Here is a 15,887-nt window from a genome sequence, read left to right as displayed (position 1 = left end):
TTTATGAAGATTTTTAGCTGAACAAAAGCAGGTTGATGCCCTTTCAACATTTGTTTGCCACAGAGCTTCTATAATCCAAAGTCTAGTGGAAAAATTCCATTGGCTTTTTGACTAGAGAACCAGGCCGTTGCTAACTTTCCCATCAGCCTAGAAAATAACATGTCATCCCTGCAGCACTATATTAAAAATTACACAGATGATCTTAATTGAACATACAACCACGAGATTGCTACAGCTAATTTAGCATTGTTTGTACACATTTGCGCCAAACGTCATGCTGAATTTTTTATTTGGAAGAATTAATAATGTGCTTGTCCCAAACCATTCAGAAAGGTTATCCATCACTCTCCATTTCTTCCCATTCAAAACATCAACACAGGAAATTAACTGTTGTCTTCCTTTAATCAAATATTAACACAAACCTTGGTACACTGTTGTTAATATATTTCAGAGGGATATTATCCTGCATTGATTTGATCTAGTGGTAGACAGTGTTGCATTTCCTTTACCAATATAAATACACTTGTGTATATTAAGAAAAAAATGTGTTTTAATTTAGCAGATATACTGAAATTACAGCTGCTACTGCCAATATGTTATTCTAGTGATGATGTCATTTGAATTATGTTATGTAGTTAGAAGCTTACAATACCATACTGTACAAAAAAGAAGTATGAAAATAATCAGTAGAAACTGTTATTAAATGACAAAATATTTTACATGGTAGTCCTTACCACCATTCAGATAAAGAAGCTTTCCTTTACAGTTCTCCATTACAGAATTCATTTGCATATGGATTTTGATTGTGTCTGCTCATGATGTACTTCTTCAGGAAGCCAACAAATTTGTAGAGAGCTACAAGAGGAATGGATACAACAGGAAGGACAGATAAGAGCACACAGATAACATAAACCCATTCAGGATAGTGTTGAACATCAGCGAGGGGGAAGTGCACCTGTAGGGGTAATGGAGTGGAAAGTCAATGTCTTTTTTTTCATCATTTAACAAATTCTACAGGGTGGTGTTGTAGAGCAACCATAAAATCTTTCTCACATAATCTGGGTTCCAGGCGTTGTATGTTGGTCGTTTTTCAGCCTCGACTACAACATATGCCACAAAAACAACCAGAAGCATGAAAGGACTGATAAAGCGCCAAGTGGCCTGCCAGTAGATGTTTGGTCTGCGACCCGTCATCCATTCAATGTCGTCATTAAACCTGCGGGCAAATGGAAACCCTTTGCCAAATCATTCAAATATGTTTTTATGTCGCAAGTGTACTAATGAAATTAATTACAGTTTCACCTGTTTATTCCATAGATATATACCACACTGATGATCTCAAAGAAGGCAATGATGAGCAGAGGCATGGAGCCTACGAAGCTGTTGAAAATTCCCAGCCAGTAGTTTCCAGAGCCCAAAGTAAAGATGAGGGCCGCAGTGAAGGAGGTGAGACATATTAAACCTTTAAGCAAAAAAAGAACATTGTAAATTGATTTAGCTTCATGCCATAAGAATTAATATGTCCAATTAACTAATGTGGACACCTGTCGACTGTCTACTTGTGCAAAAGTAATTTGAAAGGCAGTGTACATCTGTAAGAAAAGTATACTGTTTGCATCCTACAAGAACATACGCGCTGACATAGCAGATGTTACAGCAGCTGTTCATGTTTTTCGCACATATAAACAATTTATTTTGGATTTTTACCTTGAATACTTACAACACTATTTGTTTCACACATGAAGACATAATTTCACATTAAAATATAATTCACACAGGAATTGGGAAATACAGGGTGCAGCTCAAAGCTGTTGTATATGAAAGGCATAGTTAGTGTGAAACAGCAGGTATGCTTTTATTTCTCCACATCTTGATAATATTTCTAGGTCGTCTGTCCATTCTCATGAATGGGTTGATTGAATTTCTTCAGATTTGACACAAATGTCCTCTTGGACTCAAGGCTGAACTGATTCGACTTTGGTGTTCAAACATCACTGTGACCTTGTGTCTGTCTGATTGTCACGATATCTCCAAAAAGGCCTTGAGGGAATCTCCTTAAATTTGGCACAATGTGAATGTGAACTGTAACTGAAACTTGACTGGTCCGTTGAGGCATAAAACTTCAAGACGGAAATTCTAATTTACATGTTACTTTGTTTAAGCAGCCATAATTACTGTTATGTATAGAAAGTTATGGATATTTGAAAGTTTTCATATTTTGATATTTTGTTTGTAATATTCTGTGACAGCACAAACTAATGTGCTCCAAATGCCATGATTGCAAACACTGTATGAAGTTATGTGATCTTTCTTTTACCTGTGAAAATTTCCTTAGGAATCCAGGGTGGAATCATGTGCAGGTCCAGCATAGGAGTAAGGACTCCTTCTAGATTTCCAAACATGGACGACAGGCCCAGGCTGAAGAGCATGACAAAGAAGAGCACCGCCCACACCTGAGAGCCTGGCATTTTTATCACCACCTCAGTGAACACAATGAAGGCTAGTCCGGTTCCAGAGGCGCTCTACAGGTAGGATGTAATATGTGATCTCATACACAACCACGAAACAAAACTTAATAGAGGAAACAATTAAAAATCAAAACTACTTTAATAGTAAGAGAGATACTGTACCTGGTCCAGGAAAGTCTGTAAGTTGCAGGTCTTTAGATCGAGGCTTTCAACCTCGCTGGGATTGGTTGTGTTGAGATAGTTTAACCAGTCGTCATAGTTTTCAAGGGTTATGTTTTCATCCCCAATGTTGAATGAATTTGTCAACGTAAGTATATTCCTAAGATCAACAGAAATTTCATTAATTAACACTACTGGTAAAAGCATCACTGCTAATAATTATACCTAGGGCTGAAAGTTTATTTAATAATAACTAAGACAATAGAAAATTTGGGTTTTTTTAAACTGAAAAGTCATTTAAGTAAAAAACGAACTGTTACAGTGTTGAAAGTGGGATTTTTGATTCATATTAAAGTGGCATGTATAGTCACAGCAGTCACATCACTTTGGGGTCTGACAACTTGTAATTACATAATTGTCAGTTGCACATCTTATAATAATACTGTGCAATTATCACACTGAATATACTGTTCTGTGGTATCCCATAATTACCTATGTGATACGTACCAATTTTGGCAGTCATTGTAGTTTTCATTCGCTTTAAATCCAAGAATGGCAAAAATAGGAATTGATGCATATAATGATGTAAAACTGTTCACACATCCAACAATTAGGGCGTCTCTCTCACAATTATTCCTGCAAAGATGTAATATTGGTTCAGGTTCATCATTTTTATTTTCTGCATCATGCTTACTTTCATAATGAAAATGTGTCCATAAAGTTCTTACTTCTGAGCATTATAACTGGAAAAAGCAATAAGTCCCCCAAAGGCCAAAGACAGAGAGAAAAAGATTTGAGTAGCAGCATCCAACCAGACCTTTGGATTTTTCAGGGTTTCCCACTGTGATGAAAATATTTCTTGTTAGTTTGATATTAGGTTTTACTCAATAAATCTTATCATGAAATTATTTTATTAGAAAACTAATGTGAAACTTACATTTGGAGTAAAGAGGTAAACTAGGCCATCTGTGGCTCCGGACAGAGTCAAGGATCTGACCAAGAAAATGGTCAAAACAAGATATGGAAAGGTGGCTGTGATGTAAATAGCCTGTTGGAAAAAGTTTTGATGCTGATGAAATATTTCACTTTCACATCAAACAGAATGAACACTCCAATTTAACTTCATGAGAACTAAATGTTAATGTGCAGGTGGTTTTGTAAGGCCTTTTTAAGGGCCTCAAATGTTAAACTTTAAACTTTAGTTACTGTCACTTGTTAAATTAATACACAACAATCACCCCCCCCTTTATCGCCTTTAATGTATCTGCTACTAGAGTGCGTCATACATTAGAAAAAACATGTTGAACAGTATCATTGGTGAGTTTTGTTTTTGTTGACCTTATTGTCCAGGGCCAAAATGTAGTACCTGCCACTCACTAAACGTGCGTAAAAATCTAGATTGGCAAGTAATATAAATTAGTTTAGCCGTCATTTTTGGGTTGTTAAAAACAGGCATACTTTACCACAGACTGTTATCATTACAACACAGATTATTGACCACATTTTGTTTTGCATTAAATGCAACATATGAATTGTCTGACAATTGTTGACTGACTCTCGCTGTCAGCTGTTGCTATGATTATTATTGCAGCAACATTCTCTTAAATTTCTCTTATATTTTACTCTTAATTTTCTGGTAAGACAAAACATAATACAGTCAACTCTGGATGCACCAAATGTTCTAAACCACCCAATCCTGCTCTTACCCAGATGTGCTCAGTGCTGAATCCCACTTGATCGTAAGTCACCTATTAGCGTAGGTAACGCCCTCTAAAGACTATATATGGGCAGATTTTGTGCCGTGTGCAAAGACTCTGGCACATGCCCAAGACTGTAAGCATGACACCCAAAAAGCTGTAAGAAGAAGAAGAACTTCTGCTGTACTGAAACTGATGAACTGTTAAATAATAATGATTAAAAGTAGATTTTGGACCCTGTTATTGTCATTCTGCTGTTTTGGAGACAACAGATTTTTTAGCTGTTAAATTTAGATTTGTGACTTGTATACACGGTGAATTTCTGCCAGTGATGAAAGTTGAAGCCGGAATTTAATTTGGGCATGTTGCAGGGATCTGCATTGAGATGCGTGTCTCTCTTCCAGCCTGACATGACTAATGCTGGTAAGGCAGCTGTATTTCTGCTTGCATAATGCATTACGTATTCATGTCTCTTTAACTTGGAGAGCCAGTATTACTCTAATTTTTCCAATATTTTGCCGTTGTTTACTGGTATCTGGGCTGGAAGATATAACAAGCAACAAAAACATATTTTTAGTATTACATCAAACAGGTATTTTACCTTTCCAATTGTCTCAATTCCACGTATGAAGCAGATGTACACGAGGCACCAAGCAGATGCGAGACACAGCACAAGCCACCACTGCAGGGACCCGCTGGTCTCAATGTTGGGTGTGATGTTAAGTGTTTGACGATACCAAAAATAGTTCACTGGCGAGCTCTTGTCACATTCAGTTATATAGCCTGTATCAAAGACATTATTCATATAATGATTAATTAATGGGACTGTCTGTCTGTTACTATTCAAGATTTATTGTTAATTTATATTATCATGATGTAAAATCACCAGTATGATTCAAGTTTAATGGGCAGTCCCTCCAGGGAAGTGGACTTTGAAAGGAGTGGAAGAAGTACCAGAGGATCCAGGCCAAAATCATGTTGTAGAACAGACCAACTAGGAAGGATACTACCAAGGAAGCCACACCTGTTAATACACATTGACGTTATTCACTAGTAAATACGCCCCCTCCACCCCAACCTTTTTTTTTTGCATGTTGCTTTTCTGAGTAGTGTTCATAGATAGCAAACCTTCTCACCTAAACCTCCCAGGTAAGGGGAGATTGAGTTCCATACTCCGACACTGCCCATTCTGAGCCGCTGTCCGATGGCCAGTTCCATGTGCAGCAGAGGAAGTCCCTCAAACACCAGGGCAATAACATAAGGAATCAGAAACGCCCCTTGAAATAAAGCAGAGTTGTAAGTGACATTAAAGGCCAAAGTTATTGTGATAACTGACTATTAAACCATAAACATGTAATTCTCACTAAGCAATTGACTTCTCCTTTAAACTAAACCTTGGCATGGCCTCCATAGTTGAAGGTCATTCAGTTTCTGATTACTGGACATTTTATTATCAACGCACAACTTTATCAGTCTCATTCATTCCCAGCAATAGATCTTAGCACCAGACATATCATAATGTAACTGTTCTCCCTTGTTATTTGAGTAAGATGAGTGTATGGAGCAGTGAAAACATTTTGTAGCATTTTTTAACCAGTTCATTAAGCATCGGTTTGTAAAGTAGGCATTGTCTTAAGTAGATCAGTCATAGTTATAAAGAAGATACAACTTTGCTATAGTTACATAATCACTTAAGTACTATCTCGCCCTAAATCATTGGTAGGAGCCAAGAAATATATTATAATCCCTCCAGTCAGACATGTTTCTAGATTTACCTTCACTGGAAAAATAAACACGCAGACCGAAATTATCTAAGGAACTCTAGTAGCAAAAAGCGAAGGACCAAAGGCAAAAAAAGGAGAGGAAGCAAATTCACTTGTTGGCATGTTGATAGTCAAACATTTTTAAAGTGTGTGTGTGAGTGAAGTTTAAGTTTTAGTCAGCTTTGTCCCTTGGTGTAATTAACAATAAGTTGCAAATGTGTACAATAAGAAGTAATTGGAAATACATTATCACTCAAGATGATTAAAAGTTTGTGTTACCTTTGTGTTATTTAGCCTCTTTGCGGTAGAAGTGTTGTCTGTGAGTGTGCATGTTTATATGTGCCTCTGATTATTTATAGTGAGGAGATACTAGAAAGACAATTATCCTGGAGAGGAAGGTTGTAATAAAAGCTTTTAGCATTTCCATAACTTAAGGGAATGAAAATGATTAAATCAAGAAATAATTTAGTTTTTAAAAACAGCATTTAAGAGCCGTTTAAGCCATTTCCCATTTTGTCAAAAAAGATTTTGTATTACTGACTGCAAAATGGTTCTTCTCACCGAAAACCAAATGAAAAGCCAGATATTTGAGAGACTGTCCAATTTTGCTTTTTGTGTTAATATTACAAAAGGTAGAGGAAATGCTCTTACCTCCACCATAGATTTGACACAAATATGGAAATCTCCACACATTACCAAGTCCCACAGCAAAACCTATGCAGGTAAGCAAGTATTGAACTTTGTTGTCCCATTTTGGCCTTTCAGTGGTGTCCTTGGCTCCAAAATCCTGCGTCTGCTCAGCACTTCCAGCTGTCTCCATCACTTATTTGTCTTTTTTGTTATTTCAGTATATTTCATAAGAAAAATATTTTTTGTCTGCCTTGTCCAGTGTGTCTGAAGAGAAAGGGAGGAGCTGGTGACTTGTTACCTGTTTGTATCAGGAGACGAAGGGGGGACGTTTGCTTTATCAGCCTTATTTTTTGTTGGCTCTTGGAGCTGTGGGAACAATTTGGTTTGTGTGTTTAATAAAAAGCCCTTGTGTAAAGCGGCATGATATGATGTTGAAAACAGAGGCGATAACGGTTGCTTGTAACACAAAGCAGAATAAATAAGGAGCCCAGGGAGAAAAACAGTGATTGTACACATGCCTTTTTAATTCATTACATGGTAGAGTTTACATAACTGTTATCTGCACACAGTCTAAATGATTTCAGTCAGCTGTAATTACCAAACATCCCTTACACTAGAAAAAAAAACATGTAGTGTGTAGTTCCATATCAGGCTTAGTCACCAAAAACACTATTCAAAATGCCATCTACTAATTTCTCTTCTTTATCATATATTCATACAGACACCATCAGTGAAATCTGTCATTCCTCACTGTAAAACACAGCAGAGTCATAAAGCACATGTAGTGTAATTAATTTAACAAATTACAGGCATATGGAAAAACTACAGGATTAAAAATAACAATATACAGCTGATCTATCAATATTTAATACACTTCTCAAACACACCACAATAGTGCCCCCAGCTGGACAGATGGCTCAAAGTCAGTTTCCTTCTGGGTTAGTTCCTCCTCCCAGTGTCAAAATCTAATTGTTTAATCTATAGTGTTACTAGAAGTGTCTTAACCCAACAGAAGGATTGTATGACGTTGCAGCCCTGGAATATAAATCTTTTCGGGTTCATATTCAGAGCCTGCGTTTGCCTTTTGTTAATTTCTTTGCAGTAATTAGACAGAATACAAAACAAAATGTCGGCAAAGTCTCTCTCAGATTTATAGGAAACTTAATGGGTTTTGTCGCAGATAGTTTATGGTATTTTAAGGATGGCGAACTGTTTTTACGAATAAAATTCTGTGGTGGAAGTCTTTGAGTTAACAGGAAACAGGCTTGGCATGATATCACGTTTTCACTACATGATTATTGTGGCCTAAAGAATTTCCAATGATGATATTATTGTGATATTTATAGAAAATTTGAAAAACAGACAATACTAATGCTATTACTCAAATAAATCTTTAACTTTGTCTATTTTACGTTCTGTCTTTTTTAAAAAAAATAATGTTAGATTTATTCCACTTAAATCAATAGTGTAGGGAGGTGGAGAGGTAAACAAATATTTGCAAGATACTATCATATGTCTATCATTCACATCATATTAAAATTATTTTTTTTAATATCATAGTTATTATCAATACCAGTCTTTTGCAACACCCCTACAAAAGCAGATTGTTATGTTACTTTTTTTCCCAGCTCTTCTTATTGTCTCCTTCGTCATTGCTCAGAAGTAAGAGCTTTACGTGCTGCCACAGGTGGCTGAGGACACAAGGACTTCTGTTCAGTAAATCTCCTATTTTAAAATTGTGTCAGTTAACCCAAAGTAATCACTTTATTGTTATTGGGGAAAAAAAGAGAAAATTTGGGATTTTTGTAGAATTTTAGTGTAGGGATTTTTTGCTTTCGTTGTTCATTTGAATTTGGTCAGAGATATTATCGGGTTGTGACCTATCCCTCCTCTTTGCCTTTAAAAAATTCCAGAGAGCAAAAAAAGGCACAGCAATACTGGGTATCCCTGCTAATATAAAGATGATCACATAGATCCAGACTGGATATGGTTTTTCTTCAAGTGTAGGGAAATTATCCTGCAAAGACATAGAAAAAAAAGAGATTTTCAGTGCTACATGACAGTGTTTTAAAAATAAGCCAAAAACCCACAATCATAATTCTAGGGAGATCATTTCAAAATAAAAAAATGTTTACCGATTCAGGATTCCAGGCTTTATAAAAGATATTTTCAGAAACTTTAGTGATGAAGTAAAAGACCAAGATGAAAAGCATAATGACTGGGCTGATGACTCTCCATGTTGCCTGCCAGAAGATGTTGGGTTTGTGTCCAATCATGAACTTGATATCATCATTGAACCTAGGAGGACAGTGACGCACATTGTAAAGATTGTGCAGACAAAAAAAAAAGAAAAAAAGCTTCTCTTAATAAAGTTGGTGCAGTAACATTAGTGGGGGATGCTTATGATGCCATTATAATTTGTTCCCCTCATCTCTTAATTGGCTAAATCAATGATCATGTACAAGTAATTTTATGTTAGGATAGTAGAAAAGTTGCATTTGCTTAGACATCAAATATGGTCCTCATCTCTATTATCTATTATCATTATAATGCTATGAAACCACTGTGATTAATGTTGCAGGCAATATAAATAGCATTGACCATCACAGAAAATCTTCATACAAATCTAAAAACGCAAGTATCAACAGTGCAAAACAATTATATATGTGTGTGTGTGTGTTTACATTATGCATGTGAGAATGACAGCAGAATGTCTACACTGGTATTCATCTATTAAAGGCCACAGTTTACTTAGTTAACTTGTTAATAGTTCACAACGTGGTAAACTGTCTTTGGCTTCACCTTACCACACAACACAAAACATTAATGATTAACAGTCAACAGATTAATTATTTTAAATGATATCAATATAGTTGTATACACATATATATATATATATATATATATATATATATATATATATATATATATATATATATATATATATATATAAGGATATATATATATATATAAATAGTCACCTGTCTATCCCATATATGTAAACCACAGAGAACATCTCGCAAAAAGCAACAACTAGCAAAGGGATGGATCCTCCATAGGTGTCAAAGAGTGAAAGCCAATAGTTCCCTGAGCCTTGGATAAAAATCAGACCCACCAGACAGCAGAATATGCATGTCACACCTGTAGGAGAGCAAAGAGTTAATATGTTATATTAGGAATCATTATTAATGTAAAACGAGAGAAGAAGTGTATGAGTTACCAGTGATGGCCTCCTTTGGCCATTTCTTGGGGAAAACTTTGAGGTCTTGCAGTGGCACTAGAACTCCTTCTATGTTACCAAACATAGAAGACAGGCCGAGACAGAAGAGCATTATAAAGAAAAGGACGGCCCACAGCGGTGAGAGAGGCATCTTGGTGATGGCCTCAGTGAACACAATGAAGGCCAAACCAGTTCCTTCAACTCCCTGGGGCCCAAACAGAGCATAGTGTTATAGCAAAGCATGGCAGGGATCATTAACATTGAACATTGTTTAATTTTATACTAAGAAATAAACTTTAGTTAATTTTACACCAACAAGGAAGGCGCTGTTCTGGTGCATAAATAATCATACCTCACTGAGAAAAGTATTTAAGTCACAGGCCCTTAAATCCAGCTCTTGAATAACACCAGGGTTAGTTTCACTAAGACGTTGAAGAACCTCATCATAGTTGCTGTCAGTGATGGCGCCTTCAGGGAGCTCAAACTTATTTAATAATGATAGGATGTTTCTAAAAGCCAAAAAGATATTTGGTTAAAATACAGTCAATGCATTGTTGAAGAACAAATAATTGAGCTGCTAAAATGTATTAAGTTTACAGAAAAAACCCATAATGTACCCAGAAAGACAGCTGTCAAATCTCTCTGTTGCTCTGAAGCCAATAATGGTGTAAATGACTGTTGCAGCATAGACAGAGGTGATACCGTTGATGGAAGAGATGATCACTGCATCCTGTTCACAGTTGTTACTGAAGGGAAAATGAGATTGTGTTTTTATTTGCAATACAGTGTGATAAACTGTACCTTTAAATGACACAGGTTAAAGGTCCAGTGTGTAGGATTTAGGGGCATGTTTTGGCAGAAATGGAAATTTATGTTGAGGAATCTGCAATCCTCACCATGAGAGGCCACTACATCCTACACACTGCTCCTTTAAAAAAACTTACTGCACTGAGTTGTAGCTGGAGAAAGAAATAAGACCACCAAAAGCCAGCGAGAAGGAATAGAAAACTTGAGCACCCGCATCGAGCCATGTCGTTGGCTTTGCCAGCTCTGTTAACTGGAGGAATTAGTGAAGTAGATAATTATGGATCAGTTGGTTATTGTTCAGCGTGGGTTATACGGTACATCTAATGAGGCTAATATGGCTAATGTCTGTTCTGAGGACTAAAATAGCAAGACACAGTTAAAAGATCCCATCTATAGGAACATTTGGGGTGCCCCAACAGATTTAAATGATTTTTTATGGAAAGATTAAAACAGTTAATCCCTGCTTAAACTATCTCGGCATAAAATGTGTTTCCTGTATTTGCCAAATAGCATGTAAACATATTTTTACAATGACTTAATCATTGAATTTGTTATCTGTAGTGTTATGTGGGAGTATACGTTATAGTGGAGGGGAGGAGAAAAAACATAAGCACAGAAAACACAGAAAAATCAAGATGACCCCAGGGGTCATAACACCTCCCCACTCAAAATCAAAACATTTACCCTCAAATAAATGTGTGATTCAACACCTAGACAAAGCATCAGCCATGACGTTATCAGAACCTTTTTTGTAACAGGACAATGTTAAAGTCTTGCAACAACAAGGCCGGCGACATAACAGTAGTTAGACATGTGTGATTACTAAAGTGAATTAAAAAAAAATGCAACTTACATCTGGTGTGAAGAGAAACTTAACTCCATTCAAAGAGCCCTTCAAGGTCAACCCTCTGATCAGAAATATTGTCAGCACCACGTATGGAAGGGTTGAAGTCACATACACAGCCTTGAGAAAAAAAATTCATAAAATTACTCTTTAGCTGAATGTAAATCTTCTGTTATTTCGTTAAGGAATGGTCTGTACCTTTCCAGTGGTCTCAATACCACGAATAATGCAGATGTAGAGCAGACCCCATGCACAAATATGACATAACAGTATCCACCACTGCAGGCCACCATCATCTTCAATCGTTGGAGTTGTGTTCAGGGTCTCCCTGTACCAGAAATAATCCACAGGGGAGCTCCTCTCACACTCTGAGACAACGCCTGACAGAATTTAACAACAGCATCCGTCACTAAGCCAAAATCAAGATTTTCTGACTTCATTTCCATTCTGTAAAAGTGCAGCATCAGTTGTAGCACTACCTGTTAAATTGGCATTTATGGGGCATTGACTCCAAGGCAGGGGCTGTTGAAATGAGTTGAAGAAGTACCACAGAATCCAGGCAATAATGGTGTTGTAGTAGAGACTGATCGTCAGAGATACACACATGGATGCAATACCTGCCAATGAAAGTTTTTAAAGGGTTTCTTTCAAATTAATGGTTCACTCTTAAAATGAAAAATACATATTTATACTACCTTTAGTGCTATAAATTAATAGACTGTTTTGGCGGAAGTTGCCGAATGTTGGAGATATTGGCCGTAGAAATGTCTGCCTTCTCTCCAATATAATGGAACTAGATGGCACTTGGCGTGTGGTGCTCAGAACAACAAAAAATATAAATATGTGAAGAATGTAACAGCAATTTCTTTGTCCAGAAATCGTGATCCAGTTAAAATCTATAGGCCTTGTTTTGAGCAGTTTCATACAGGAACGATTTTCTCTCTACCACACTGAACCTGCCAATCGTATCACTTCACAGAAGTCGTGTGCATCTACAAATGAACAAGAAACTCATACTCTTGACAGCGTAAGATGTAAACAGTAACGGCGTCCTCCTCAGCTGAGCTGTAATGTTAGCTAGCTCAGTGGTGCTAGCAGAGATAGCAGTAGATGCCCACTTCCTCTGTGCAGTGATATGGCTGGCTGGTGTAGTTCGGTATAAAAAAAATAGTTCCTATATAAATCTGTCACAACAGGGTCTGTGGGCTGTTTTGAGGATCTTGGTCATGATTCCTGAAAAGAGACGTTTGTTTTTTCAAGAGTTTTTCTTTGTTTTAAATCCATTTACTTTTGGTGCTTTGAGTACCACGAGCCAAGCACCGTTTAATTAAAATATATTCAAAAGAAGGCAGACATCTCTACGGCTAAAATCGCCAATACTCACACCCAAAAAATCTAAATTGATGAAAAGCACTACAGGTAAGGTGGAAAAATCTGTGTTTATGATTTTGGGACCTATCCCTTTAAGGCACATTCCCACTACTTGTAACAAACATTATTAACACCATTATCACCAAACATAATCACTCACCAATGCCAGTCAGATAGGGATGAACTGTCGCCCACACTCCCAAACTGCCTCTTCTCAACCGTTGGCCGATGGCAAACTCAAGATGTAGAAGTGGGATTCCTTCCAGAACCAGCAGGATCAGAAATGGGATCATAAATGCACCTGGAGGAAAAACAAAGGAACTGTTTATGGTGTCATGGAGACAATAAATCATTACTCATTCAAATAAATTGCAACATCTTGATGTTAATCATTCAGGATGCATGTGAACACATGCAAAGATAAAGTCTGACAGTAAATGCAGTTAGGTTCATTATGCAACGCACAATCCATCCCTTTACAAGGATTTCTTCTCAGTTAGAGGGTATAAAGTGTCTTATCTGAGCAGATCAGCACACGCAGTCCACACTGCGGAAGGTGATTTAAGTTACTTCTATTACTGTTTTACAGATGCTATAAGGAAATATTCATTACTGGAATGGTCTTGTGATGCTGTTCATTAACTGCTTAACTTGGAGAGGGGTATTATATAGACCTCATCAGCATACCCTCTGATCCAGACCTTGCAGTGCATTTCAATTCAGTGCAAATCAAAATGCATAATTTGCTCTACATGGAAAACTGAGGCAAACTGGTTTGCAAAAATAAAATCACAGCAAACAATTTATTTAAAACCCCCCACATGAAACAATATAAAAATACAAAATGTGCTTGGATGTGATCACAAAGTTAAACTGTTTCCCCTTTTATGCTGACTGTCATGTCTTTTGGTTTCAGAAGTAAAACCAAACTTTATTATATTTGTTTTTGCAAACAGTCTCAAAAGCATTTTTAATGGCAGCAGCAGGAAGACAAGTACTGAAGAGATATAATTTTGTGACTAAATTAATGATTTGTGTAAATGAAATTTTAATATAGACACATGGGAGTATACCTCTCTTCCAGTAGACCTGAATTGGATATAACGTTGAAATAATTTTCTTCTCCCCAAACAGTATTATGTAAAATAGTCAAATATGAAATCAGTGCACTACACCTTGGAAGCATCACTTACCTCCCCCATGACTCTGACACAGGTAGGGGAACCGCCAAACATTTCCAAGTCCCACACAAAACCCCACACAGGTCAGCATGTACTGGGCCTTGTTGTCCCATTTCGGTCTGTCTCCAGCCTCTTCTTCCTCCAGCTTGTCCAGCTGCTCATGGGACAATATCCTGTCCTCCAGGCCTGGATTGGGGAGTTTTAACTTCATCTTATCTGTCAAACACTGTAGTATTGTAGTGATACAATAGTGCACAGTGCAGCGCTGCTATGTAAATGGTGGCTCACACTGTGAAATACGCAAATATGTTGCGCCTCTGTAACAGATTGACTAGGCTGTGGCGTCAGACAGCATCAGCAAGAGGTGTGCAACCTTTGAAGCGTAAGCTGAGCGAAAACACACAACAGTTAACTAGCGTGTTATCTGATGGGAGTAGTCAATTCACAGAAATCACTGATTTTGTGAGGTTTACTAGGGAAAAAAAACATCTTTTTTAATGGGGTTTGTTGTATGGTAACACCTTAAAGAGTCATTGGTCATTTGTTTGAATTATGTTGTCATTTACACTAAGGGCTGGATAGCAAACCTCAGTTCTTTTTAGGATAAAAAAGACTAAGATTGGTACAGATGGAAACTCAGGTATTATGTAAAATAGCATTGAAAAAATAAAACAATACACTACATAACCCTGCCATAGTTATTTTCCCAAATTTTGATTTATCCATCTAATTTATGTTACCTTAAAGATTTGGCAATTATTATAACTTATCGTATGAAGCATCAGTAACTAGTGTAAAAAGTTAATAAATGGTTAAAAGCACATTATACAGTGCCATAACTGTGACAGGCAAGAAGCATTAGAATAAACACTTACACACTTTCTTTCTTACAAATGTTTGGTGGTGTTTAAAGTGTGGGGCGGCCTCTAGCCCAGTGAGTAGAGCCAAAAATAATAATAACTGTCATACTTTCTGTCCTTCCTCCATTTGCAGTAGCTCTATTTGCCATATACTACTATCTATTTGGGTACAGTATGTTTCTCTATTTAGTTTTTGTTTTTTCTTAATGCTTAGATACTAACAGTGATTCTTGTAGCACTTTCTCTGGAGCAATTGCACTTGTAGTCAGTGCATTTACCAAGTGTCAAACCTGTAAACATAGATCTCTACATTGCTGCACTATTTTGCCAATATCCTTTTCGTATTGACACATGCAACACTTTCCTGTAATGAGTTCACTTACGAATCAGAGCTTGAGCACTATAAATAGGCCAAAGGTAAACATTTGGTTTGGACAACTGTTAGAACATTATGAAAAAAGAGCTTCTTTCCCTCACTGTGCTCAATCATGCGTTGTGTTCTCAATACACATCCATACTTTACACATTTGGATACCTGTGTGTATGTGTGTATTACAGGTATGCAAAACTTCATGGCAAACTGCTATGCCCTGCACACTGAAAAAGCAAATGCCACAAGTGTTTTTCAGTTATACCATTAGTGCTTAGTTGGTGTTTCAAGTGCTTATTCAAATAATAGCTGTGTGTACTGCCCTAAAGCAAAAAACACTTTTTTAGAAGAGTTTGAAGAGTTTTGCAAGAGTTGTTTGCTTTTGTAAGAGATGCTTCTCACTGGTTTTAATGGACAACATCACATCAAGCTCCATAACAGAGATGTCGACCCCATTTGAGCCGGTTTTCAGCCTTAGTTCCTCAAGTGGGGCCCCTCTGGCCGTTCCAAAGTTGAG

General features: G+C 37.0%; 2 protein-coding genes across 3 annotated transcripts; both read right to left on the bottom strand.

The window, feature by feature from the left end:
* Nucleotides 1-296: 296 nt before the first annotated feature.
* LOC121945402 (sodium-dependent neutral amino acid transporter B(0)AT3-like) lies at nt 297-7,002 on the bottom strand. Its single transcript, XM_042489555.2, has 12 exons — nt 6,739-7,002; nt 5,461-5,601; nt 5,211-5,348; nt 4,926-5,107; nt 3,565-3,675; nt 3,356-3,468; nt 3,135-3,263; nt 2,631-2,787; nt 2,318-2,522; nt 1,303-1,462; nt 1,054-1,216; nt 297-955 (listed from the first exon to the last, which is right to left on the bottom strand). The coding sequence occupies exons 1-12, from the start codon at nt 6,905-6,907 to the stop codon at nt 761-763; spliced, it is 1,863 nt and encodes a 620-aa protein (XP_042345489.1). The 5' UTR covers nt 6,908-7,002; the 3' UTR covers nt 297-760.
* A 218-nt stretch (nt 7,003-7,220) lies between these two features.
* Nucleotides 7,221-14,434, bottom strand: slc6a19b (solute carrier family 6 member 19b). 2 transcript variants are annotated; one of them, XM_042489538.2, is made up of 12 exons: nt 14,153-14,429; nt 13,120-13,260; nt 12,068-12,205; nt 11,787-11,968; nt 11,598-11,708; nt 10,882-10,994; nt 10,555-10,683; nt 10,290-10,446; nt 9,938-10,142; nt 9,699-9,858; nt 8,853-9,015; nt 7,221-8,734 (listed from the first exon to the last, which is right to left on the bottom strand). In XM_042489538.2, exons 1-12 carry the CDS (start codon nt 14,349-14,351, stop codon nt 8,531-8,533), a joined length of 1,902 nt encoding a protein of 633 aa, XP_042345472.2. In that variant the 5' UTR covers nt 14,352-14,429; the 3' UTR covers nt 7,221-8,530. The 2 variants fall into 2 exon arrangements, with proteins under 2 accessions (XP_042345472.2, XP_087940281.1); XM_088084155.1 differs by lacking the exons at nt 7,221-8,734; nt 8,853-9,015 and having other exon boundaries at nt 9,695-9,858; nt 14,153-14,434.
* Between the last annotated feature and the right edge of the window lie 1,453 nt (nt 14,435-15,887).

Source organism: Plectropomus leopardus, chromosome 11, assembly GCF_026936395.1.
Source record: "Plectropomus leopardus strain MGB_pleo_1.0 chromosome 11, ASM2693639v1, whole genome shotgun sequence".
In the NCBI taxonomy this organism is placed as follows: domain Eukaryota; kingdom Metazoa; phylum Chordata; class Actinopteri; order Perciformes; family Serranidae; genus Plectropomus; species Plectropomus leopardus.
The sequence above is the reverse complement of the archived record's forward strand: the minus strand, read 5'-3'. Positions and strand labels throughout refer to the sequence as shown.